Source organism: Nipponia nippon, unplaced genomic scaffold, assembly GCF_047370975.1.
Source record: "Nipponia nippon isolate SJK-2023a ecotype South Korea unplaced genomic scaffold, ASM4737097v1 scaffold_17, whole genome shotgun sequence".
NCBI classification, from domain to species: Eukaryota; Metazoa; Chordata; class Aves; order Pelecaniformes; family Threskiornithidae; genus Nipponia; species Nipponia nippon.
In genome coordinates, this window is record NW_028262333.1 from 6,256,449 (window position 1) to 6,281,448 (window position 25,000).

The following is a 25,000-nucleotide window of genomic DNA, read 5'->3' on the forward strand; positions in this document are numbered from 1 at the left end:
CCCCACATCTCTCCCCCAAGTCCCTCTCCTGCTTTTCCCCTGGACAGTTTCCAATGGCCCCCAATGTCTGCCGTCTGTTTCTAATGAGAAAAAGATACCTCACTGATATTGCAACGCCAGCACTTTTGGTTTGTTTTCTCCTTTTATTTTCTTTTTCTCTTTAAACCAACAGTACGAAAGCAAGAAATCATTAAAGTCACAGAGCAGCTGATAGAAGCAATAAGCAATGGCGACTTTGAGTCCTACACGTGAGTGTGCCCAGCGCGGGCTTGGGCTGGGGTAGGGGCTCAGCCTCCCGGAGCGGGTGCTCTCCCTGTGACAACCCAGCCCAGGAGGTTTTACTGCTGCCCAGGCTGACATGGTGGTGGTGGGGCACGGAGACCATCCAAGAGAAGCAGGGGACATAATTTTCCAACCCTGGTGCTTCTTTCACACTAAGCTTACCATATCTCTTGGGTCTCATTATTATGGATGAGCCCATTTTCTGGTTTGCAGAAAGATGAATAACTGTAAACGTGATTTATGGTGGAAGAAGGAACATTGCATCCGTGGTATCCATTATATCCAGATTGCCGCAGGCTGCTTGGAAGCGTAACTGCTTTCTACTCACTGAGCTGATGCTCCTAAGAGTACACTTCTTCTATGTTCAAGGCCGATTTAATTAGCGATTTCTGAGCAAGTGCAGGTCTTCATCCCTGCCTCAGAGAATTGCAGCAGGGATATTTTGATACAGAGCAGAGAGTATGAGTTTTTCCTTGCTGTTTTTCTTTCTTACAAAGAAGATGGCGATGTTTTGGGAGGTTTAATTGGAGATGGTGACTGATGGAGAATTCACCCTGCCTCGCTGGGGTCCTGGCTGCAGTCGATGGGTGGAGGTGAGGTGGGGTGGGTTTCATGCAGAGTGCAGGGACGAGGCCAAACTTCTGCTTGAATTGCTCACTGGTGCAGAGGCTCCTTGGTCTCAGGCTGAGGGGGAGTCATCCCGAGCACAAGCCATTTGGGTTTTACAGGTTCTCCACCAGAAGCAGTGAAATAACCTCTCCCTTTTTTTTCCCCTTTCCACCTCCCCAGGAAGATGTGTGACCCTGGGATGACTGCCTTTGAACCCGAGGCTCTGGGCAACCTCGTGGAAGGCCTGGATTTCCACCGATTCTACTTTGAAAACCGTAAGCAGCCCCCTTGCCTCCCGAGGGACCCTTCCCACCTCCCATGGGCCCAGCTGTGTCTTGACCTCCATCAGCTTGCTGGAGGGAGGAGGGTAAGGGTGGCTTTGGGAGCATCTGTGTCTGATCTGCAAGATCCCAGCAGGAGATGAATCAAGCCTGTTAGGTCACCTGGGTCTGGGCTGTATGCAGAGTTGTTGTTTGGTTAGCTGCTTTCTATGTGGACCCGTCCTGAACCCACCCGTGCAGCATTTACTCAGCCCCTCCAAGCAGAGAGCTTAACCCAAGCATCTCCTCTTCCCACATTGCTTCCGCCCTGGGCAAGAGCCACCCAAACTCCTTCCCCTGCCTAAAGCTGCCTGTACTTATCCCCTCTCCAGTGTGGTCCCGGAACAGCAAGCCCGTGCACACGACGATCCTGAACCCTCACATCCATCTGATGGGAGATGAATCTGCCTGCATCGCCTACATCCGCATCACACAGTACGTGGACGCGGGAGGGATCCCCCGCACCGCCCAGTCTGAAGAGACTCGCATCTGGCACCGCCGGGATGGCAAATGGCAAATCGTCCACTTCCACAGATCCGGCGCACCCTCCGTCCTACCGCAGTAAGCCCTGTGAGGCTCCGGGAATGGGGCAAGGGGGGCATGGAGGGGACGGTATGGGCTCCTTGTGGCATTGAGGCTGCAAAGCGGGTGGGGTCCTGCCCTGAGCATCTATGGTGGGGAGGAGATGGCCGATGGCTGTGAGGTGGCAATGGGGAGAGGGATGCTCTGCCAAAGGGATGGTCGAAGCAAACTCCTTCTCCGCCTGGTTTGTGTTTTGCAGCTGAAGCGCGGTCCTGCCCGTGTGGGGTTTGTCACTGACTGACTACCAAGGGGAGACCTCCTCCGACATCTTCACCTACGGGACTTTGGCTGTTGGCTCTGCTGCTTGGTTCCCGCTGGAATAACCCCTCGCTTCTCACCGCACACACTCAACGGCCCTGCCGGCGCCGTGCAAGCATCCCATCAAACCCCCCACCCCACCGGGGCCGTGGCACTGGGCCCCCTTCCTCTGCATGAATGAAGAAAAGAGAAACCATGAACCTAAACCCGAGCATCTGGCCAGTGAGATGATGTGTGCCGGGGTAAACGCCTCCCTCCTCGGCTGCATGGAGTTGCCACTGCCTGGCACATCTCCTGAATTGGGCTCGGACTCATCATCCGCCTCCATCCCCGCCTCTGCTGGGAGCCCCCCCGAGGAAGAGGAGGGCAGGGGGGCAGTTGTGAGCTGCTCTGTGCCGCACCCTCTCTGCGCACTGGTGGATTTTGCTTTGCTGCTATCGAGGTTCCCATCTGCCGCCATGGCTCCCGCTTGCTCCCAATCCAAGCTCCCGCTTCCTGGCAGCCTCGGCCAGGAAACTGGGGTTTAAACCCTTCGCAAATTCCATATTCCATGTGCCCCTGGGCAAGGAGGGCAGTGTTCAGATGGGTGAGTAAAGACTATCTGTTTGTTTTACCTTCCCAGGAGCGTAGGCTGGCTCCTTCCCAGGAGAGCGAGTAGGTTTGCGCTCTAGCTCCAGGCGGCTGCTGTGCCAAGAGGGATGCTCTCCCTCCTTCCTCCCTTCTCCCTTCGGAGCAGGGACTGGCGAAGCTGGGAAAAGAGAGGAGGAGAAAGACGACTGCTTCCCAGCACCGCATCGGCATAGCCGGGAGCCGGGGCTCTCCCAGCCATGCCATGGCGGTAGCACCGCTCCCGCACCCTCCTCCTCACCCACCACGGAGCCTGGATCCTTTACTCCAGCACCCAGCCCTGCTGAGCACCCACCCCTGCCCCTCGCATGCAGCACCCGGCGCTCCCCCCGCACCCGGCTCCCGGGCTGGGATGGGGGCGGCCGAGCTGGCCACCGATTCGGGGCGCAAACCTCCATCGCCCACACGACTCCTTCCAGCGACGACGAGGAATGCAAGCTTTATAAAGTAACAAAACTCTGCAGAATCTGATCGTGCTTCGAAGAAAACAAACAAGCCTTTAGCTGTCTTCTACTTTGAGCGCATGCCTTTTTATAGGGAAAAGAAAACAATCTACTGTGTATTTCGTAACTTGATTTTGAGTATTTGCTGAAATGGATCTTTATGTAATAACTAGAAACATTCAACTGTTTAGGGTGGGGAGGGTGGGGGGATTTTCCGGGGTTGCTGTTTTTTGTTGCGTTTACATTTGGAGAGGCGTTGTGCCGCCACGATGCTCCGACCAGGGGTCCCGTGGCTGCCAGCCCCCACCCCGTGCCGCGGCGGCTCGTCCCATCCCGTCCCGCAGCACCGGGCGGGCGAAGGCACCCGCCTCCCCAGGGCACCCACCTCCAGGGGCACTCACCTCCAGGGGCACCTTCCCGCACCCCACGGGTCTTCCTGCAGGGCAAACCCAGGCGGTGGCTCTTGGGGAGCCACCGGGACGTGGCTTTCAGGACAGAAGACATGGCCGGGAAGGGGAGTTTTGGTCTCACCTCTTTGCCGTCAGGTAGAGGTCCGATGGTGGGTATTTTTCTGGCAATTCTTCTGTTGCTTGTTCTCTTTTTTTCCAACTGGAACCTCTTTGCTCGTTGACGTGAGACTCCTGCAGTGCTGCTGCCCCGGGGGACTTTCTAGCTGCACTCTCTTCATCTGCATGGCGTTTAACTTTCTAGACGGTGCGTGTGTTGAAAAACAAAGAAATGAACAAAAACCCGCTTGTTTTGGACATAAAAAAAAGGGAAAAAAAAAAGAAAAAAAAAAAAGGAAATGTTTTCTCCATGTAAATTCTGAGCGTGTATTTTGCCTTTTCTGTGGTTTTGAATGCTTTGCTCTCTGTCGAGGCAGGGACGGCTGCTGCGCGAAACGCAGCCACATCCTTGCAGACTGCAAAAATATTTTCCCACTGGATGGAGTGGTAGAAATCCAAACTGTTGGGGCATGAACAGGCCCCAAGAGGTGTTTTGGTGTGTCCTGCTGTGCCGGCGGTGCAGTGGTTGCTTGCTGGCAATGTGTGTAGGAGATGCCTTTTTGGGGGCAAATCACACAGGTTCTCCATGGGTGCAAATGTGTGTCCCCATGTCCTTGGTAGACCTGTGCTGTTTGACCATGGGGCTGCATTGGCTTGCAAGAAATGGGCCCAAAGCAGGGAAATCCATGCAGGGAGAGAATTAGCTTTTAAGGCAGTGTTTGGGTGTTTTTACAGATCTGTTTTTCTTCCTGTAGTCACGTAGTGCTGAAGTTTTTTTCATTTTTTAAAGGAAGGACTCAGCTCTTTCACAGTTCTCTCTCTCCCTCTCCAGAGCTGGCTCTGAAGCCAGCCGTGGTGAGTGTCTCATCCACCTCCTGATGCTCAGGCTCTCTGGGTGTTAGGAGTATTTTTGGAGATCGATATGAGATGGATGAGGAAGGAGGAGGTCATGGCAGGGCTCTGCATGGGGGCTGTAGCGCAGATGTGATTTCAGCCTGGTTTTGGAGCTGTCGGTAGCTGTGGACCTCAGGTGGGCTGTGAGGGCGAAGCTGCTCCAGCAGCTGCTGCTGGAGAAAGGTCTGGGACAGGGGGTGCAGTGGGGTTTGCCAGGGATGACGGATGAGATGCTGGGGTAGATACAATCTCTTTTCGCTGAGAGCCCACTTTGGGCAGTCGCTGCTAGGGAGGAACGTCTTGGTTTCCAGGGAGGCTTTGAGCTGTCTTCTTGGAGATGGTTTCTCCTCTTTGAGGCTTCCCTACTGTCATCTCTCCAAGGACAGGATCCTCTGGAGGCAGCTGGATGTCCTTGCAACATCTAAAATGCTCCTGATCCTTTCCAAGGGAAGCAGAGTCTGGGGTTTCAACTCCTTTCTAGTCTTCCAGTCAAGCTGAAGTCTGACCAAGGAAGGCCCAACTTCCCAACCTGCCCATGTTGGCAGCATTAAGCACCTGCACTTTAGGGGTCTGTTCTGCCTGGTTTCTCTTCCCCACGTCACCCTGCTTCTCCAGACCAGGTTCCTGTATCCCCAGAGCATCTCTGAGCAAGCACTGATAAACCACCGCCCTTTCTTTTAGTAGCCATGGTGAACAGCTTCTGTCTCTGTCTTCCTTCACATTTCCTGATTTCTCCTAAACTTGCAGGAAAACTAAAAAAAAAAAAATAAAAATCACCAACTGCCACCGTCCTTCTTTGGCTCACAGGGGACGCTGCCCTTACATCTCTACTTTTAAGCTGTTGGCACCATCCCTCACACATACTAACCAGCATCGCCCCAACAATCCCACCATAGTTCTGGGGATGACAAGGTCCAGGACATGTTCCCAATAAGCGGTATGGACAAGGCCACCTTGTTGGGATGGAGTTCACCACCACGGACCTCCTGTCCCCAGCAGGCTGGGGCATGTTTCATTTCCTAGCACAGACACAGCCCGACCCACCTGGTCACCTGGCCATCAGGGTCAAACCAAACTCAGAAGTCCTCCAAATTGATCATCTCTTCCATCTCTCATAGACCACAGGGGATATCCGAGTGGAAGCACTTGCTGTGGCAGCCTCAGGCTCCCAGCTCTGCGGGTGGGCTTGGGAATCTCCTGTTTTCCCTTCCTGGCTGCCAGGGTCCAGGTACAGCTGCAACATCATCATTTCTCAGGTCTTGCTGGTGTAGCCATTCTGGAAGAAGAAGAGGCCACTCCTGAGCCTCTGCTCTTTGCTGGAGGAGTGGGCGCTCCTCTCCTTACCCCAGCCAGGCACGGCTGGGAAAGCTGTCTTTTCCCGCGGAGTAAATGCCCCATCTGCCAGGCACCAAACCCCCATCTGACCCCAAACCTGCCTCCCCTCCCTTTGTCCTCCATGAGTTGATGCCCCCATGGAGCCCCAGAGGTCAGAGCAGGCAGTGGCAGCCATCTGCCCCCACTCTGAGCTCCCAGTCTGCTCTGCAGCCCATGGCAGGATCACTGGGGAGGACCAGCAAACAGCAGTGCGCTGTTTGAGAGGGCAGCCACATAGCCCCGTGGACCAAGAGGTGTCTGTCAGCAGAAGATCCCATAACCATCTCCTCTGATCATCCCAGGAGCCAAGCTAACCCTTCTTCCCCACCGCAGGACACATCTCATTGTGTACACCACTCTCTTGATGCAACCACCATCCTCCTGATAACGGGGTAGAGACCTCACCGTTACCCGTTTCCAAAGGGTCCAGTTCAAATGTCCCAGCTCATCCATACCAGACAGGGAAACCCAGACGTGAACAGGCTGTGGGAACATCAGAGGAGGGGCTGGTGGCCCCTCTGGCATCCGTCCCCAAAAGGCCACCCAGCGGCTCCCTGCCCCTCGGCTGAATGTCCTTCCCACCCGCAGGTCGACAGGGAGTGGGAGAGGGGGTGGTGGAGGGGGCTATATCGAGCGGCTCCTTCCTTCTTTGAGTTGTTGTCCCTTTTTTCTAACTGTTGCACAATTTTAGGGCTTTTGTAACATTTTTTTGGACAAGCAGGGAAAATATGTTAACAGTGGTTTAAGAAAAAAAAATGAGATCTCTCTCTTATATATTATATATATAAAAAATATATCTATACATACAGGAAATCTCTATGGAAATATTTATTTAAGATGGTTGCAAAAAATATATTATAATTAAGAGTATACCAAGCTTTGTCAGGTAACAAAAAATCAGGCCCCAGGGAGGGGTAGCTGCCTGTCCCCTCGTGTCTGTCAGTCCGTACGGTTGCAGCTGAAGCCTTTCTCTTATCTTTTTGTAAGTGCACTCGAGCTGTCGAGCAGTGTGACCGTGTTGGATTCAGCGGGAGCTTGATGTGGGGGGAGGGATTGATTTCGTTTCCTTTTCCTTTGTTTTTTTGGAACCTGTGGCTGTGAACAGAATGATCACTGCTCAAATCGGATGCTCTATTTGGGGAGGGCGGCGGGGGGACCGGGCGCGGGGTGGGTGCGGGAGGGAGGGCGAGTGTCAGTTTTATTCTTGGTGTTCAAGTGCAATAAATAGCTACCAACTTCTGAGCATGGAAACGGATGATTCTCCGTCACTGCAGTGACTCAGACCATCTGCCACCGCCTTGTCCCTCCGTCACCGCGCTCCTGTCCTCGAAAGCATCAAGGCCGGGATCAAGCCTTGGGCAGCGGCTGCAGGCAGCAGGTGTTTGCTCCTGCCTGCAGGATGCTGGTACCCTGGGCGCTGCCTGCCCCTGGCCACCAGCATCCCTGGGGCTTCGGGAGAGCTTGATGTCACCCCCAGACTTGGCTCACCCTTTTCTCAGGGACAGAGCTCCGGGGGGGCTGCAGGTGTCTGGGAGACCCCATGGGGGTGGCTGGGAGGTGGGGACCGAGCTGTCACCCTTGCCCACTAAGAGTTTTGGGGGAGCTGGTGCTGCAGGGTGGGGGACGCAGAAACCCCCAGCCGAGCCCGGGATGGGTTTGAGGTGGCTCCCAAGAGCAGCTGCCGGGCTTTGCCCATGCAGGCAAGTTGGTAGCCCGGTGGGGCTGGGGAAGGGATGCGGCAGTCCCTGCCGCTGCCCCGCACACCCCACTCGCCCCCGCCGTCCCGCAGTGGCCGGGGTGCCCCGGTGTCGGCCCTGCCATGTGCCGCGGCCCCGGCAGGTGTCAGCACCGGACCGCTGCCGCCACCGCGGCCACCCCTTCCCCAGCCCTGGCCGGGCGAGGGGCAGGGACCCGGGGCACCCTCGGGCCACCCCTCCCTGCCCAGCCCATCGCCGCCCCGGGCGTGCCGAAGGGTCTTGGGAAAAGCCTGGGAGAAAGCCCAGGGCTCACCGGGAGAGCAGCGGGACAGGCTGGGAGGCCGAAGCGTGAGGGTGCCCGTCTCCGGGGACGTGGCGAGGATGGCATCGGACCCCAGGCCACATTGCGGTGCAGGGTACGGATGCACCCCTGCCCCGAGCGAGCCCCACGCCTCCCCATGCGCAGCCACGTGTGGCCCTGGGGACACGTCCTCCGGCTGTGCCGCTGCCCCGGCACCTTTTGCCCTTGGTTTCCCCTCATCGCTGTCAGCTTTGCTCCCCACCGCATGCCCGGCATAGTCTCTGCTCCGTCCTTCCCATCGGTCTGCAATGCAACGCTGATTGATGGCAGCTGCCAAGGGAGAGCCCAGAGGATCCCATGATTACAGTGGGGATTTGAGGAATGTGGCAGGACCCCATGCGGGTAGGAAAAGATCAGAGACATGCAGAGACCAGACCAGCTTGGTCAGCCCAAGGCACCTCCATCTCCGTGCCGTGGGAAGGCGTCAGGCTCTCCTGGTTGCTCTGGCACATTGTGGCTGCCAGCGACATCATGAAACGCTCGAGCCCATCACCTGCTCCATCACACCATGCAGACCCCCGTGTGTGCCCCTCCGGGGGCCAGCCCATCCCGGGCTCCCCGGCCAGCACCCACAGCGATGGCTGGGCAACACCATGACCTCCCAAGGCCTCCCTCTCAGTAAATAGTGTCAAGGTTAGAGCGAGGAATTCATTGGGGCCATAAATGTTTATGGCAGGCCCTCCCCGCTCCACAGCCACCATGGCCTGAACTTTCCATCAGCGACACTTTTATGGCTGGCCTCTAATGATTAACCCAGGGGCTAGCAGCTGAAGGTACTTTGCAGCGTGGTTGTGCTGCCAGAGCCCCACGCACCCAGAGAAGCTGGGGCTGGGGGACCCCCATCACGGCATGGTGCGGTATGGCGAGGAGGACGTGGAAAACCATCGGTGCTCCTGCAGGGAAAAGGAAGAGCAGAGCCGGCCAGGGAGGGCATGGGGAGGCAGGCGCGCAGGAGGAGAAGGTGTGGGAGCTGGCCCTATGCTCTCGGAGGGGTGAAGGCAATAATTAAATCTCTTCCACCCTAGGGAAGGGTCATTAAGGAAAACCGCAGCCTCATGCCAGGATTCACCCTGGAGGCTTGGCCCACGGTGCTGGACCCAGGGCTGCGTGGCCCATGGGATTAATAGCCCAGTGCACTGGGGCTGCATGCATAATCCAGACATAAACCCTAATTTTTCTGTTTATCCTGGGTTTTTGGCTTTTACTTGACCAGGACAGAGATTTGCAGGACAAAGCCGGGGGGACCTGTACCCCCCATCCCTGGAAGCCCCCCTAGATGTGCCCTTCTTGCATGCTGAGGCCCCCCAAATAAACCACGCAGAGGCTGTGTGACACACACCTTTTTAACAGCGAGCCAACAGTACACGGGAGAAGGTGCACACGACACCGGAGTGATGGGGACTGGCAGCGTCGGGTCCAAACAGCCCCATCCAGGAGCTCACTGGCACCCCCCAGGCCAGCAGCATCAGCAGGAGATGGGGTCTCTGGGATGTGGGCCCCAGGCTGAGCTACCCCAAAATCACATGCAGGCACTGAAACCCAGCCTTTTGCCTTTCCCTGGGAAAAGCAGCACCCAGAGCTAGGGACAGCCCTCGGATCCCCCTTGGGGATGGACACGGATCCTCCTTTGGCACTGGGTCCAGTTGAGACCTGTCCCTGACCTCCTGCACACATAGGGAACAGGTCACCCAGCCTCTTCCCTTCCTTCAGCTCACCCCAGCCCTGCCAGGCACCATGGGGAAGAGCTGCCCTGACCCACTGAGGTCCCTGGGGGATCTACAAGCTTGGAAAGGTCCAAGCTCGTTTGTTTATAAAGCTTTTTTTTTTTTTTTTTCCCTTCTAATTGTTTTTAACTGCTCATTTATTAGGTCAGATTTCTTTAGCAGGGCACTGATTTGTACTGGTTTTGCTGGAGTACCTCCACGTGAGCGGAGTGTGCTGGCACACACTGTCCTCAGGGTATGGATGATATTACAGTCCTTTCTCACATGTGTTTGTGGGTTATTGGAGTTAAATACACATGAGCAGAGAACAGACCAATGCAGAGGACCTCCTCCTCCTCCCCACCTCCTGCAGCCTGAACATACCTGGAGCCCGAGCATCCCTGCATGGGGAGGGCAGGGCTGGGGCCGAGGGTGGGAGTGGGGCAGCCTGGACACTTGAACCAGACACCGTCACACGAACGCACGGACTCGTCACACAGCTTGCCACACTGAACAGAAGCACCTCAGGGGCACCGGGATGGGCAGCAGCTCCGTCCTGGCAGGGCCAGGGCAGTGGAAAGGAGGCCGGCAGGGCTGGCAGCTCCTGACTGCTCCCCGAAAGACCCCTGTGAGCCATCCTGAAGTGCTGCAGTGCAACCTGTGCAAATTGGGAGGGTGAGCCCTGCCCCAGACTGTGGGGCTCTGGGTCCCCTCACATCATGGACTCCTCCTCCTCCTCCTCCTCCATCTCCCGGTCCACCTCGATGGCCGTGTTCTCATAGCTGGTGATGCCCCCGTATTTCCGCATGTGGACCATCAGCGGCTTGGGGGACTGGCTGCCGGCCAGGCTCGCCACGTACATGCCAGTCCGGTTCTCCTCCAGTGATGGTCCCCAGTCCATGGCGGGCCGGCTGGCTTGCTGGACTCGCTGCGAGGAGACAGGTGAAGGGAACACGGGCATCTGGCACCAGCACCCTTCCACTCCCTGGCTGGCACCCCCACCCAGCAGCTCACCCACCCCTCCCAGGGGATGGTGTGCTCTGCCAGCCCGAGGGACTGGAAGAGCCCCCGATGAGGATTGGATGGGGCCAAAAGCTTGTCCTGAAGCTTTTTGAGAAGGCAGCTCTGTAGAAGTGCCCTGCTGTGGGCTGGGGAGGCATTATGGTCTGTGGGTGCCGGTGGCAAGGGCTTGCAGGAGCTAGGAGCTACTGTAGGAATATGGCCCTGTGGTGTGGGGTTAGTCACCCAGGCAAGGGGTTAGCCTCAGCCAAGGTGGTTCCTGGCCATGCCACGGCTGTGCCAAGCCAGGTTGCAGCCAGTAAGTGCTCCAGCTGGTGAGTTGCTGCCTGGGGAGGGCAGCAAGCTCTGCTGCCTCTGCTTCTAACAGCCTGGGGAGAGCAGCAAAGCCCAGCCAGGGCTGGGAAGGCTGTGAGCAGCCAGGAGCTCCGTAACCTGCTCCTAGGCGAAACCTTTCAGCAGAGGGATCCCACCTGTGCTGCCTGTGGCTGCCTGCACCGTCTGGCAGCTGCCTTCCTTGCTCTGTCGTTGCTCCTGCAAAATGGGTGCAAAGTCCTACGTGCCCACGCCTGCCCTTCGCTAGGGACAATGTACTTCCCCATAGGGGAAGACATAGCAGGATTGTTTTGGAAGGGGGATGCGCACAGGGCTGCCCTTTGGGAAGCGGCATGACTCAGTGCCTGCCTGGCATTGCGGGAGGGGACGCTGCTGGAAATGCCCTGGGATGCGCCATCTCTCACACCCCATGGGCAGCAAGGAGGGATGGGGACATACACCTCCAGGAGAGAGGATGCAGAAATTGTGGGAGGATACAGGCTCAGCAGCAGCTTGTGGTCACCCCTGCATATTTCTGGGGTGTTCCCCAGCAATGCTGGGCCCCAAAACACCTCTTACCTCCCACAGCGTCCCTTCTTCTCGGAGCACAGCCACCACCATGCCCAAAGGAATCATCAGGCAGGAGAGGACTCCCATGAGGATGCCCAAGACCTCAGCCCAGGTGGGGAAGCGGTAGGTGCCGTACTCAGAGGGCTGGTACTTGACAATGTTGTACACCAGCAGAGACTGCGGGATGGGAAGAAAGCAAGGTCAGCCCAGAGCCCTCTGAAGGTATCATGCTCAAAAAAGGCCTGGAGACCTCCCAGCAGAACCAGAATGGTCCCTGGGGCAGGAGATGCCAGCACAGCGACTTCTTGCAAGGGGAGGTCATCTAGGGATGCTGGCACCACTGCAGCTCTCCAGCACCATCCAGCACCTCAAGCTGAGCAATTACCATCATTGTTGCCGGGGACAGGACCATCCAGCAGGCTCTGAAGTAGGGCCCTGGTTTGAAGCCCAGCATCATGTGGATATCTCGGCAGAACCTCTTCATGCCTGGAGGAGGGAGAGGGACTCAGAAGCCGTGATTCCTCCCCCAGAGCCAGGTGCCTGTACCAGGTTGCCCTGCACTGACCAAAAGCGGTGGTTTGCATCCTCTACAGCAAAGAAGTGTCTCTCCTCCCAGATACGGAATGCAAGAAGGGGAGCCCAGCTGGTGCTGTCTGAGGGACCAGGCTCAGCACCCCAACTATCTCTGGAGAGGTGAATCCAGTGATGGCCAAGAAGAAACAAGAGGTTGGAGCAGAGGTGTTTCATGCTCCATTGCGAGGCTGCTGGCTCCCCTACTACTCTCTCTAAATCCCTCTCTTCATGCAGAGCCCACTCCCCCCTGTGCTCCTGTGGGGACAGAACTCCTTACCATAGACACGTGTCACCACCAGGCAGGTAGTGATCACAATCACCATGAGACCGAAGCCGGCACTGTAGTCATCCAGTAGTACCAGCCAGTACATCCCACCCTGTGGAGGCAAAGCACAGTGGCCAGCATCCCTGGGACCAGCATCACAATAAACCCCCACCCATGTCCTCCCACTTTTGGGGACATGTCCCCGTAGCCCCTTTGGATGCACTGGGGACGACAGCGGTCAGGCACCCTCAGGAGACATCACTCTCCTTCTGGGGTTGCTGCAGGGACAGGAATAACACTGTGTCGCTCCCCTTGGACCTCACATCCCCAGGAAGCCCAGGCTCATCGATCGTCTCTCTTCCACCTTGTTAGCCCATGTGAATACATGTGTCTCTGCAAACTTGTCCCCTGCCTTAAGCTCTCCCTAAAATGAGGCCCCAGCTGGTCCCCACGATGCATCCAGCCCCACACCCTTACCTCTGTTGTGAGGATGAGCCCCATCAGGAAGAGAGCAATACAGATGACAGCTGAGAAAGAAGCTTTCTTTGGCCGCAGGTAGTAGGGAAATTCGTCTGTCACTGCCGTAACGATGGTCTCCATAAAGGCAAACTGCACACAAAAGAGAAGAGGGTCCCCTGAGCCCCCTGGACTGCCTGGACACCACGGCTGGCTTGGTGGGCTCTGTCCTTACCTGGCTGTCCAGGCCCAAGGTTAACAGCATGAAGAAGAACAGGAAAGACCAGAATGGAGAAAGGGGGAGCATTGTCATGGCCTGGGGGTACACCACAAAAGCCAGGCCAGGACCTAGGGGAGGCAAAGGACAGCAGGGTGAAAAGGGGGTGACAGTGCTGGTCACGGGGGGATGGAGGAGAAGAGAGGAGAGCCCAGCAGAGCAGCACCGTGGCAGGGACCTGCTGGGACTCTTGCAAGATGGGCAGGAGGGGTCCTGCAGCAGAGGGGGGAGAAGTGCAGGAGAACCAGCCTGCTCCTTGCTCAGGCCTTTATTGGACATCACTTGGTGCTGCTCAAGGTTTGCAGAGCAGGAACCAGTCTCTCTTCTGGCCAGCTGAGCATACAGCTCCAGCCCTCACACTGACACCCTCAGATGCCTTCCATCCTGGAAGGGGTGCTGCTCAGTGCACCCAGGCAGAGGGTGAAGGAGAAAGGGTCTTCGTTTGGCCTCACCTGCTTTTGCCACCTGGTTAACAGGGACCCCAAGCTCCTGGGACATGTATCCCAAAACGGAGAATATGGCAAATCCTGCCAGGATGCTGGTGATGGCATTGCCCAGGGTCACTATGAACGTGTCCCTACAGAGGAGAAAGAAGATGCTCTGAACATGCCCACTCCTTCCCACCCCACATCAGTGCATGGTGGCATTGCCAGCTGCAGGTGCCACAGTAAAATGACCCAGTGTGATTCTCCTCCAGGGCCTCTCTTGGCATGTGCTTTCCAGGCTCAAAAGGGGCATATATCTAATGACCTGGGTCATTTTGTGGGGTTTCTCCCAAGCTTGCTTTCCCCAGTGGAAGAGATCAACCCAAATGTCCAACACCCAGACTCTCCTCTCTCCTGGTAACCTGCAGTGGATGCTGGGGACAGGACAAACATGCATAACTAGCCTCAAATATCCTCAGCCTTCAGCACCGGCAGCCCAAAACTTCTGAGCCAGGCACTGTGTCTTGATGCTTAGGAGAATTTTCTTCCACAGATCCCTGTGTCCCTCTCGAGCCTGTGCAAGCTGCCAGGTATCTGTAAGGTGCTTGGGCAAGGAGCAGCACTGGGTGACCGTGTGCTGCATCGCCTGCTTCTGCCGACTTTGAACCCACCATCTGAGATTTTCATGGCTCCCCTCAACCCACGATTTTTATGAGACAGCAGCTGGCTCCCACCTGTAGATATTCTGATGGAAGGTGTTGTACGAGGCAAAGGTGAGGAGGCCCCCAAAGCCTACTCCAAGGGAGTAGAAAATCTGCAAGGCTGCCTCGATCCACACCTGGGGAAAGGAAACAGGTCTGAGGAGAGCAGGGGTTTGGTAACCTCCCCCTGAGGAAGATGGAGTTGGAAATATGCTTCCCCAGAGCCCCCGGCACATCTTCGCCAGTCCTCCAGGCATGCAAAGCCCACAGGGTCTTTGCCTTTCCTTGCTAACACACTCACCACTCGCAGTGGGTCAGTGGGGTAGTGGAAGGGTTGATGAGAGCATTTTAGAGCCAGCCCAGCATGGCATTAAATGCCCTTGTAAACCTGGGTGGTCTCTGCTACCAACACTGCTGACCTGAGGAAACGCCCAGCTCTGCATGCCAAGAAAAACAGAACAGCCGAATCCACCATGGGCACCCATCACCACCCCCAGCCTGTCACAGGGGCTGGGCTAATCCTGCCCACAGTCCTGGTACCCAGCAGAGGTGGTGAGCACGCCATTCCCTGCATGGACAGCCAGAAATGCAGCCACGGGGCTGGGCCGGGTGGGAAGAGCAGTATAGACAAGGTGTGGAGCAAAGAGAGATTGCTGAAAGACAAATACTTTTGGTCTGGGAGCAACTGAGAGAGGACTATGGGTGGGGGGTGGCCAGAAAAGGCACTTGAGTAAGGGAAACACCTCTGTTGCATGCTGGAGGTGGCAGGAGAAGGTTCATTTTAGTGTCTTGAACAAATTGAACAAGATCCTGCTCACCTTGGAAGACAGCAAGTGATCAAACTGGGGCGTGAGGTAAAACCGGATCCCCTTCCAGGCCCCCTCCAGGGTCACACCACGAATGAGCAGCATCACCAGGATGAGGTACGGGAAGGTGGCGGTGAAGTACACGACCTGCGGGAGAGCAGAGCCAGCTGGGAGAGCCGGGAGTGAGAGCACAGCACAAGCGCTCCCCCCTCAGCCCTGTCCCCAGGGTGGGACACCGCATCGCCCGGCATCACCCTGCAGTGCTGGGGTCCTTGGGATGCAGCAGGGCCAGTGGGGTCAGCCCTGCTGGTGTCTGGGTGTGCAAGCCATCCCCGAAGTGGCCTGTGTCCAGCTGATGCTGTTTATGGGTCTCACTTTCCCAGATGTCCAGAGAATCACAGGCACTGGTGAGCATCGCTGTAGATCCCCCCAAAAGAGCCTGTCCAGCCCTCACCTTGCCAGAGGATTTGACTCCCTTTAGGATACACAGATAGACGATAGTCCAAGAAAGGAGCAGGCACAGACACAAGTTCCAGCGGATCCTCCCAGGATCCCCGATCCCAGAGCTCCCTTGGATGTGCAGGACGTACCGGCTAGGGCAAAAGGAGAACCGCAAGTAAGCAGCCACAGGCACCCCTTGCTATCTTCCAGAGACCCTCTCTGAACCTAACAATGCCTCTGCTGCAAAAAATAACCTTGTCAAAAATCTCAGCAATGAGAGAGCAACAAGGCGCTGGCACCTATTTGCCAGGGAAGGGGAGCAGTTGGTGTGATTTCTCCACTGAGCATTAAAGAGCCCAGAGGGGATGCCTGGTGGCTTGAAAGCAAATTCCCAGCCGGTCCAGGCATGGGATGCATTTCAGTCTAACATATCTCCAGGCCAACAAAGTAGTGCTAGATCATAGACACCTCCTACATCCCAGGGACATGATCCCAATGGCTAAACTGAGATATCACCCACAGCTGACCCCAAGAGCTCATCACTGCACCCACAACACCCACCATGGGTGTCCACCATGCCATGAGATACGCAGCACAGACCTTCACCCCTCATCCCATCCCCCTGCTCTCCCCAGTTGGATGGCAACCATGTCCCCATGGCCAGACCAGGCTGACTTCTCTACCTCCAGTACTCCTCGCTGGGGCTGACAGTATCGGTGATGTTGACGGGGAAGGTGGTGTTCCCCGCCTTGATGACGTGGTGGTCCAGGCACAGGTCGGTGTTCCACCAGTTGCCGCAGTGCTGCCAGGGCAAGTCGCTTGTGAGGGATGCAAAGAGGTAGAAGAGAACATAAGCAATGATCATATTGTAGTAAATGGCCACCAGGGAGACGATGAGGATCGTGCCCATGCCAACGCCTGGAGGAAGGAGAGGGTAAAGAAGGAGTGAGCCATCTCTCTGGAGCGGAGCACATCCAAAACCAGGGTCAGACACTGGATCTCAGCAGCCAAATGTTTAACCAGTCAGAGGTTCACCTGGTGGGGGAAGCCTCTTATGCCATTATACCTTCCGGACATGCCTTCTCTGAATTGATGATCTATTGCATCATACAGATGATTTTACTCCAACTTAATCTTGAGAGTAAAAGTATTTGATTTGACCTTTTTTTGAACTACCTTTGTCTTTAACAGTCATTGCTTGGCTTTGATGCTGGATTTTGTAAACTAGCTGGCTTAATAGTTCTCATACAATTTCTAGAGCTGGTCATGACATCATGAAGGCTGATAGATCTTATATATATCTTGCAGCTACTAAAACAGCTAACCCAGAAGTCCAGCCTGCTCCACCAGGATTCCCCTAGGATTTAACCATGGATTCTCCCAAGAGCTTTGAGGATCATGGGACGATGCTGCTCGTCCATGTCCTCATCAAGCAGCTCTTCCAGAGGCCCTGCAGAGGCTCTGGACTTCACTCACGCACCTTTAAAGAGAGGGCTTATCTTCCAGACAGCGAGTGGCCCCAGGCTGGAGAACTGGCCAAGTGACAGCTCCATGAAGAAGATGGGGATCCCGCAGATGGCCAGCATGATGAAGTAAGGAACCAGGAAAGCTCCTGCAAGAAGCAAGAAAAACACCCTAAAAATAACAGAGCAAACACCGAAAGCCTATCTATGACAAGGAATAAAGTTCATTCGACATCTGTGGCCCTAAGGGATCTACACCAAAATCTGGAAGACAGCAAGGGGCGGCAGCTCACCATTAGTGCAGGAGGAAAGGGCTGGGATTCACCCGGTGCCATGCTTTCCCACTCCACAAAAAGTCTCTTTTCTCCTTGAATCTTTTGCAAACACCATGAAATTCTCCAAAGATTATTGCATGTGACAAGCAGTTACTCTGGGAGTAGTTGAACAAGCTGGTCACTTTGCACCATCACACCAGGCTCTTGCATTGCAAAAGGCTTGCTCCCTGCCTTCGATACCTGGGAAGCATTTGCTGACCCCACTGAGTCCTGGAGGACACCAGACCAAGAAACTATTGGAAACCAACGGGGATGCTCAGGAGGTATTTGGTCCAGCACGGAGCTGGGGATGTCTCCAAGGCCATGAGTGCAGAGATGGACTGGTGAGTCCCTTCCACACATGGATACATGTGGTTAATGCCCTACAGCAAGCACAGGGGGCAGGAGGAGGCTTCACCCCGCAACAACAAATGCTACTTCCCAGCCCCAAGAAGCGGAAGGGGCATCTCCTCAGAGACACATCCCACCAGCCCAGCTCAGCGAGGGGGAGACATGGCCACTCCAAAGGATGCCCGTGTACCTCCTCCATTGGTGTAAGCCCTGTAGGGGAACCTCCAGACGTTTCCAAGGCCCACGCAGTATCCGATGCAGGAGAGGAGGAAATCCAGCCGCCCCGTCCAGTTCCCTCTGTCTTCCGGGCACTCGGAGCCCAGGTCCCCGTCCTGGCTGCTGGGGCTCACCAGGAGGTCTGGCGTCACCGGCTAAGAGAGAGAGCAGGGGATGGGAGAGGGCAGCCGGGGGTTGAGGAAGGAATAAAAACAGGGGATGAAGAGCCGGAAAGAGGGAAGGAGTGCCAAGAGCTCGAGTGTGAATTGGTGACCCCAAGTCTCAGCATTGATGCTTGTGCCTTGGGGACACCCCGTCCCAGCAGTTCTCTGTGCACCACCCCAGCTGACATCCTGCTCTGCAAGGAAAGGGGATAAATGCGATCCCACCTGGCCAGAGCTCCCCTGGGAAAGGCAGGATCGCCCCAGTTCACCCTGGGAGACCAGGACCCATCTTGCAAGCCCAGTTTCCCAAGAAATCCTTCCAAGGGGCCATGATAAACTTTCCTGATCTCCTGCAGAGCATGGGCGTGAAGACAGCAGGGGAAGACGCATCGCCAGCGTGCCAGGGAGTGCGATGCCCCCAGCCCCTGCCGTGCCAGGCACTCAGCTGCCATTAAATGCTCCGTGCGTTTTTCACGCTTTTCCAACTGCCAAAAGCCTACACTGTGGTGGTTTAGTGACGTGCTCCCAGTTGTCCCTGCTGAACAAGCTCCTTCCAGCTTTCCTAATCTGCCCTGGATCAGTGAGGCACAGGCAGCTCTTCAGCAGGCAGGGGATTAACCCATTCCCTTCCTCACTGGAGCTGCCTCAGCTCTGCAAGAGGGAGCTGCGAGTCCTGCAATACATCTAGGTTGGGGTTATGCACCAGGAGGGCTCCTTGGTGTCTGCGTGTGTACGCACATTGGTCCTGCAATGAGATGTTTGGTCTATCTGCTTCCCCAACCTCCTGACCCTGGGAGAGCAGTGAAGGCATCCCTGATGACTCCCATCCCACTGGCAGTCACCAAAGTTGAAAGCCCCAGCCAGCAGCTGCTGGATGACATCCCATCACAGATATCTCCGAGGCAAGACTGGGAAGCAAAAAGGGGTGGGATGAGGATCCTGCCCCTGTGCCACTGTGTGTTGCTGTGCCCCTGCCTGGGTGTATGTCGGGTTTGGCTGGTATTGAGGCACGGAGACAGAAGGATACTGGGGTCCCTGCTGACAGAGCACCAGGACCAGGGCAGAAGGAGCCCATTTGGGAGCCTCCCCTTCCTCCTGGACTCTCAAAAGGAAAAAGCAGCCATCTCCATGTCCCTGAGTTCACAGATCATAGGGAATGAGCCCATGGGATGTGGTTGAGGGAGAGGGACCTGGGTTTGGAGGGATAGCCAGAACAAGGTGTGGGTCCCCTGGCCGCCAGCGTGGATGTGTGCTCAGAGTCCACAGCAGACCTCCATCCCCTGGGGAGATCAGAGCTGGCTGACGAGCAGAGCCAAGGGGAAGGTGGCAGCCACCTCCTCTCCTCCTCCTCCTCGGCTGGACCGCAGGATGCTCCTGCTGCCGGTTCCCATGGAGACAAGGAGCCGTGTTGCTGATGGCGATGGCCACATGCTCCCACCCGTCACAGGGTGCGCCCTGCTCCTCCAGCCGAAGAACGAAGGCACCCAACATGGAGGTGAACACGTCCCCACCCAGCGCTGGGCAAACTCTTCCCAAAGCCAGCCTGAAATGCACAGCCCCAGCAAAGGCGTTACACTAAAACCCACCATTAAAAGCCCATCCCCACTGGATGCCACCGTCACAAGGCAAGGGCTGGAAGAAAAGCTTCAGAAACACAGGCTGAAAAGTCAAAATGTGACCCAAATATAATGCTGTTGCTATAAAACCGTTACTACCTGGCAGCCCTCCTGCAGCTGTTTAACGCAGCTCTCCAGCTTAGCAACTTCTCCAAACTGTGGCCATGCCTGCTAATTAAGCCAGCCTGCACAGCGGGCATGACCCATAGCAACCTGTGTTTGCGGGTGATGGACAGACTGCTCTGCAACATCCCTCCCAGAATTTTCAGCTGCTAAAACCTGTATTCACAAAGGTCCTTGCCGGGTGGGGACAGAAGCTATGGGGCCAGCACAGTTTGGTCTTCCCCCAGAAAATGCTTCCCAGTCCATCACGCTGCCTGGGGAGCTCTTGCTTTCTAGGTTTGCATCACAGAAAAACAGCAAGCAGGGATGCTGGGAGATCATTAAATCCTCTCGCCTAATTCCTGCACCTCTGCCTGAATCCTAAATAGCTGCAAGAGGGCACAGGTGGAGCCACATGACCTGATGAAATGCAGGTGCCCATCCATCAGATGTAGCGTAGAAGCAACAAAAAGAAAAGAAAGGAACCAACCGGACCTTTTCCAAACTGTACATAGCCCGGTCCCCATCTCAGTCACCCTTTTCAAAGGCCATGGGATGTAGTTTGTCACCTGTGTCTCAGTGATGACCTCCTCCCTTATTAATATCTTTAGCTGCAGCTCTGCAGTTTAAATTCGGGACCCCAGGGCAGAAAGCAGAGACTGCTCAGGAGTCGGATAGACCCCAAGGATGGTGACATTGCGGTCTCCATCGGGCAGATTGGGGAGGCACAGGCCAGGGACGCTGCTGGAAAACACACACGGAGGCTGCTCCATGACTGCAATGCCCAAAAATGCCCCAAATCATAGCCTTTCCATAGAAATCACAGAAAACCTGGCCTATTTGTCTGACTTAAAATGCATTGCAAAATGCAGTATTTAAGGATCTTTGTCCCAAATAACAGAGAGATGCACACCTCTCTACTTCATGCTGCTGGAAATCTCACACGCCAGCTCGATTCCAGCCCTTTTTTTAGAATTAATGCTCCCTTTCAGCCTTTGTCATAACAGGAATTTTCTTTTTCAGCAGCTGTTGAAGTGCTCTAGTGCTATGATATTGCTCTAGTGCTTTCCACCGTCAACTGCCATCTTTCAAACCGGGCTCCCGCCTCGCGGTTATAAACAGACGGAGACTAACAGCTCCCTTGGCAACCACGTCCTCTTTGAACACGGCATCACTTTCCATTATTCACCAGAAGATGCTCCCAAAGAAGTCAGCAAAGCAAAGGTCACCAAGAAGAAAAAGCACTTTAGTCTCTGCCAAGATAACTGGCTTCCATAAGGAAATTGCCCTATGCTAATTATTTTCTGCAAACCAATTTACTTAAACCAGTGCAAAACTCAGCTGTATCTGTGCAAAACCAGCCGGATTAAAGTTACTTTTTCATCATATTTTGTCTCCATTCAAACTGGCATTGTGGGGTTATTTTGTCAGTGTTTTGTGCGTGGACCGCAGCCTTCAATTGGGAGAAATGCCACCTGACGCCAGATTTCTCCCCTGCGGATCTGAGCCGCGTGCGAGCACAGTGCGTCTGTAAAGCGTGAGTCACTTCAGATCAGTTTGAATTGCTTGTTAATCTCTTCGAGAAAAAAAAAAAAAAAAACAACATAAAAATTAATTCAAATGTAATATCGCTTAGAAAGTGAAGTAAATAAAGCATCTCTACGGTGTGGAAGTGCCCCTTGAAGGGTTGCGCTAACCCCGGTTTCCCCCAGCACATGCCAGGAGAGGGAGCAAGCGATGCTGGAGCCAGCACAGGGGGTTTGGGGGCTGGAGATTGCTGAGGCTGAAGCAAACTCATTGCAGCGATGTCCAGAGCACAGGGAACATGCACAGCTGCAAATGCTTATGGCTTTTCATCCGAAAACCCTGGGGAAGGAGCAGGGAAGGTTTGAGGCAGTTTGTGGCAGGCAGAGGAGGGCAGCGGCTCAGGCAGGAGGATGCTGCTTGGCAGCCTGGGTGGCTACGGGGAAAGGCAGCCCAAATCCTGCCTCCCACCACTGTCCTCCACGGGCTTCAGCCTGTTTCTACCAAATAACCCCCAAAAGCAAATAAGCAAACAAATAAAAAAAATCCACTCAGCTCTTCTGGAAATACTGTTATGCAAAAGCCAACCTGAAATCCTTAGAGCCTGAGAAAGATCTTCTCTATTAGAGAGGAATTTCCATATGTCTAAAACAGGTCTGGTGAGAAGGCTTAAAACTCCGGCTCACCGATGGGAAGCAGATCATAACAAGAGGGCAAACTCCTCCATCGGCCACCAGCAGCTCCGGGCAAGCCCAATGCCAGCATCGGACTTGGTGTTCCCAAGGTGCCGGGTGGCTGCAAGCACCAGGTTCTCTATCTGGAGCTCAGCAAGAGTATTTTTGGGTAATGAAGGAGAGCAGGGCCCTGAGCAGCACTGGGAATGAGGAGAATAACTCAGACACATCTGCTTTTCATTCTAGCTGATCACTGTGGGACTAAATGAATTCCTGAATAAATGTTAAACAGGATCACCAGCAGCAGAGAAATTCTTTCAAGTATCTCAGAAAGCCTTTGGAAGGGACAAAGACAACTTTTAATGGATCTTGCAGTCACAAAGTCATCTGAAAAAGCAATCTGTAGGAAAGAGGAGGAGAGGGAAGAGCCAGACGATGCCTCCAAACAACAGCAGAGAAAGGTAGGCAGCCCTGAGGCTGCCAGGGCCAGCAGATAGCTGCTGGCTTTCACCAGGCCACTGCTAGCTTTTTTACATCATGTCCCGTTATCCTAGGAATTTCTTGGCAGGGATGAAACTCTCCTGGGTTTTCATTCATCTGAAGACTGGTACAGGTTGGAGTCGCCCTGCCCTGTGGTTAGTGGGCACGGTTTGGCAGAGGCAGAGCCAAAGGGGCTCACACCCCTGGGTCTCTGCCTGGGATGCTCTGGGAAGGGCTGACCCACCAGCAGCAGCATGTCCCCAGGAGGGAGCTGTGGCTGCCAGCCTCTGCCACCCCGCACCACCGTGTCCCCATGTGGGATGGGCATGAGAAGGGGTTCAGTCCCCAGCACGGGGGGAGGTGGGGACCCAGAGAGCCTGGTAAGAGCCAAGTGGCAGTGGAGGGGAACCTAGGATAGGAAAGCCTGAAAGCTGGGTTTAAAGAGGGTTTCCAGCAGCATATAAAAAGGGTTTCTAGTTCTGCCAGCTGCCAAAGGGCACCAAGGGAGTTCAGGGTCCAGCACTACCCAGACCCCTTTAAATCCTATGGAGGAGGAGGCAATCCCAGCTGCAGGTGGGAAAGCCATTGCCCAGCTCCTTGTGCTCATCCCGGTGAGGGGGGGAACCCCTCACCACCCCCTGAGACAGTCCCCAGGGCTGGCGGGAGCAGCGTCCCCGGGGTGCCACGCTGCGGGGCGCCAGCTCTGCCCCCGGGTGCCCACCCACAGCCGCCCAGCCAGACACAACATGAATCATCGCCGGCAGCACCTGCTCGCAGGGGAGGGATGGGAGAGAGCATCCAGCCAGCCGGAGCGGGCAGCAGGCATCTCTGCCCGCAGCACAGGGCCTCTCTGGTCTGCTAATTGCAGCGAGGCAGGAGCAGTTGTTACAAAAGGCCCCCCCATCCCTTGCCCCACTGTCCCGCTTCGGCCCCATGCACGCACGCTATCCCCGTTCACAATCCCTGCCAAGGAAAAGTCTGCCAGCTGTACGTGGAGGCTCCCTGGGCAGGGGATCACGGGGCGATGGGCATGCATTGCACCCGCTCCCCTGCTCCCAGCCCTGGTGGGGACCCCCGCTTCCCGGCTCTCACCTCCCGGAGATGCTGCTGCCGAATCTTCTTCATCCCAGAATCCTGTTGCTATGCGCTCCCCGCTCCGACACTTTTTCCTCTCGTTTTCTCCAGTGATAGGGAGGGAGAAGGGGGAGCGGACGAAGCGATAACAGGCAGGGAGGGGTGCCACTTTCCTGCTGGCTGGGCTGGCAGGGTGGAGGGAGGCAGGGGGGACGGGGAGAGTAGGGCTGGAGGAAAGATTTGCCTGGAGTTGAGGCTGGCTGCGTGCTGGGAAGGGAGGAGGGGACGGCTCTTGGCAAGCTGGAGAAGGGCTGTCTGTCAAATGCACCCCTGCCAGGGAGGGGGGGGTCCAGGACCTCAGCCCCCCGCCAGGGCAGCGAGGAGGAACGACTGCTGCCTTACTTGTGCCATGAATGCGTCAGGTCTCTCTAGTGATGGACCTGACTTTGCAGGCACCCTGCCACTGGGCACCCCCGGGGTCCCACGTGCCCCAGGCAGCAGTGGCAGCAGTGCAAGTGCAGATGCCAGAAGCTCCCAGCATCCTTCTGTCCAGCTCTGAGCTGATTTTCCTATAGCAGGACACGGCTGGAGCCTGAGCAGGTCAGAAGTGACTTCTCCCCATGCTGCCCAAGCCCAGTCCCCAGCCCAGGGGAGGGGGATGCTCAACAGCCATCGGTCCCTTTGGGTAAGACCAGTGCATCCCGCTGTGCTGGGGGCAAGAGCAATCCTCGGGCAGGCCCCAGGGTGAGCAGCCAAGCATATTGTGGGCACAATGCTGGCACACAGGTCACACCTCCAGGGTTCAGAAGTCCCTGTTGAGCCAGCAGTGGGATCCTACAGCCCCAAAGCCCAGGGAGATGCAGACTTTTCCCCGTCATGCTCAGTCAAATCCCCAATGAGGTGGCAGAGAGCTGATCTGTGGTTTCTCCCACTTTCATGGTGGGAAATGTCCCCTGCAGGGCTGCGGGAGGGGACAACCCCACATGCCCCAGGGCCAGTGTGGCACCAGGAGGGCTGCTGTCTGCCCCAGGACCCACAGCAATGCCTCTTTCCCTTGATAATATCCTCTTGTCTTTCACTTTCTCCCTGAACTGTGCCCAGTCCATTAGGATGTGTGTCCCTTTTCCTTGCAAATGCCCTACAGTGCTCCAGCCTGCCCCAGACCTGTCCCCAGCTGCTTTGCTCAGGTTTAAGGCTGAGCAGGCAGCACTGGGGATGTGGAGGACAACGACAGGGCTGGGACTGAGAGGACTCAGCCTGCCCCATGTAAGAGCAAATCTCCCTGGCATCTAATGGCAGTCGTGCTCCTACAGCCCTCCAAGCACTTCCAAAAATTTTCCCCGAAAGGAAACGGATCCCGAGCATAAAGACACATTTCTGCAGAATCCAACACGAGGAAGTGGCTCAGCGTTTGCACAGTGGGTCTTTCAGAGCTAACATTTACCCAGATTTCCCAGCGGGAAAGGAGGAAGAAGCAAACTATATAACCCAACAAACATCTTTTTTCACACACTCACAGC

General features: G+C 55.7%; 2 protein-coding genes across 5 annotated transcripts in view; one reads left to right on the forward strand and one right to left on the reverse strand.

Moving 5' to 3' along the window:
* CAMK2A (calcium/calmodulin dependent protein kinase II alpha) overlaps positions 1-6,602 on the forward strand; it is a 36,113-nt gene extending 29,511 nt beyond the window's left edge. For 2 of the 4 annotated variants that reach the window (XM_087754232.1, XM_087754231.1), the window contains 4 exons: positions 173-248; positions 1,072-1,166; positions 1,544-1,772; positions 1,993-6,602. In XM_087754232.1, the coding sequence (XP_087610358.1) occupies positions 173-248; positions 1,072-1,166; positions 1,544-1,772; positions 1,993-1,996 (404 nt within the window). In that variant the 3' untranslated portion in view covers positions 1,997-6,602. Of the gene's footprint in view, positions 1-172; positions 249-1,071; positions 1,167-1,543; positions 1,782-1,992 lie in introns of all 4 variants that reach the window. The other 2 variants (XM_009466807.2, XM_009466808.2) reach the window with 1 other exon arrangement.
* Positions 6,603-9,282: 2,680 nt separating this feature from the next.
* SLC6A7 (solute carrier family 6 member 7) lies at positions 9,283-23,737 on the reverse strand. Its single transcript, XM_009466806.2, has 14 exons — positions 23,499-23,737; positions 17,821-18,001; positions 16,983-17,114; positions 16,186-16,420; positions 15,516-15,654; positions 15,074-15,208; positions 14,289-14,392; positions 13,582-13,706; positions 13,088-13,200; positions 12,874-13,005; positions 12,409-12,508; positions 11,944-12,044; positions 11,568-11,735; positions 9,283-10,584 (listed from the first exon to the last, which is right to left on the reverse strand). Exons 1-14 carry the CDS (start codon positions 23,529-23,531, stop codon positions 10,369-10,371), a joined length of 1,914 nt encoding a protein of 637 aa, XP_009465081.1. The 5' UTR covers positions 23,532-23,737; the 3' UTR covers positions 9,283-10,368.
* Positions 23,738-25,000: the final 1,263 nt, after the last annotated feature.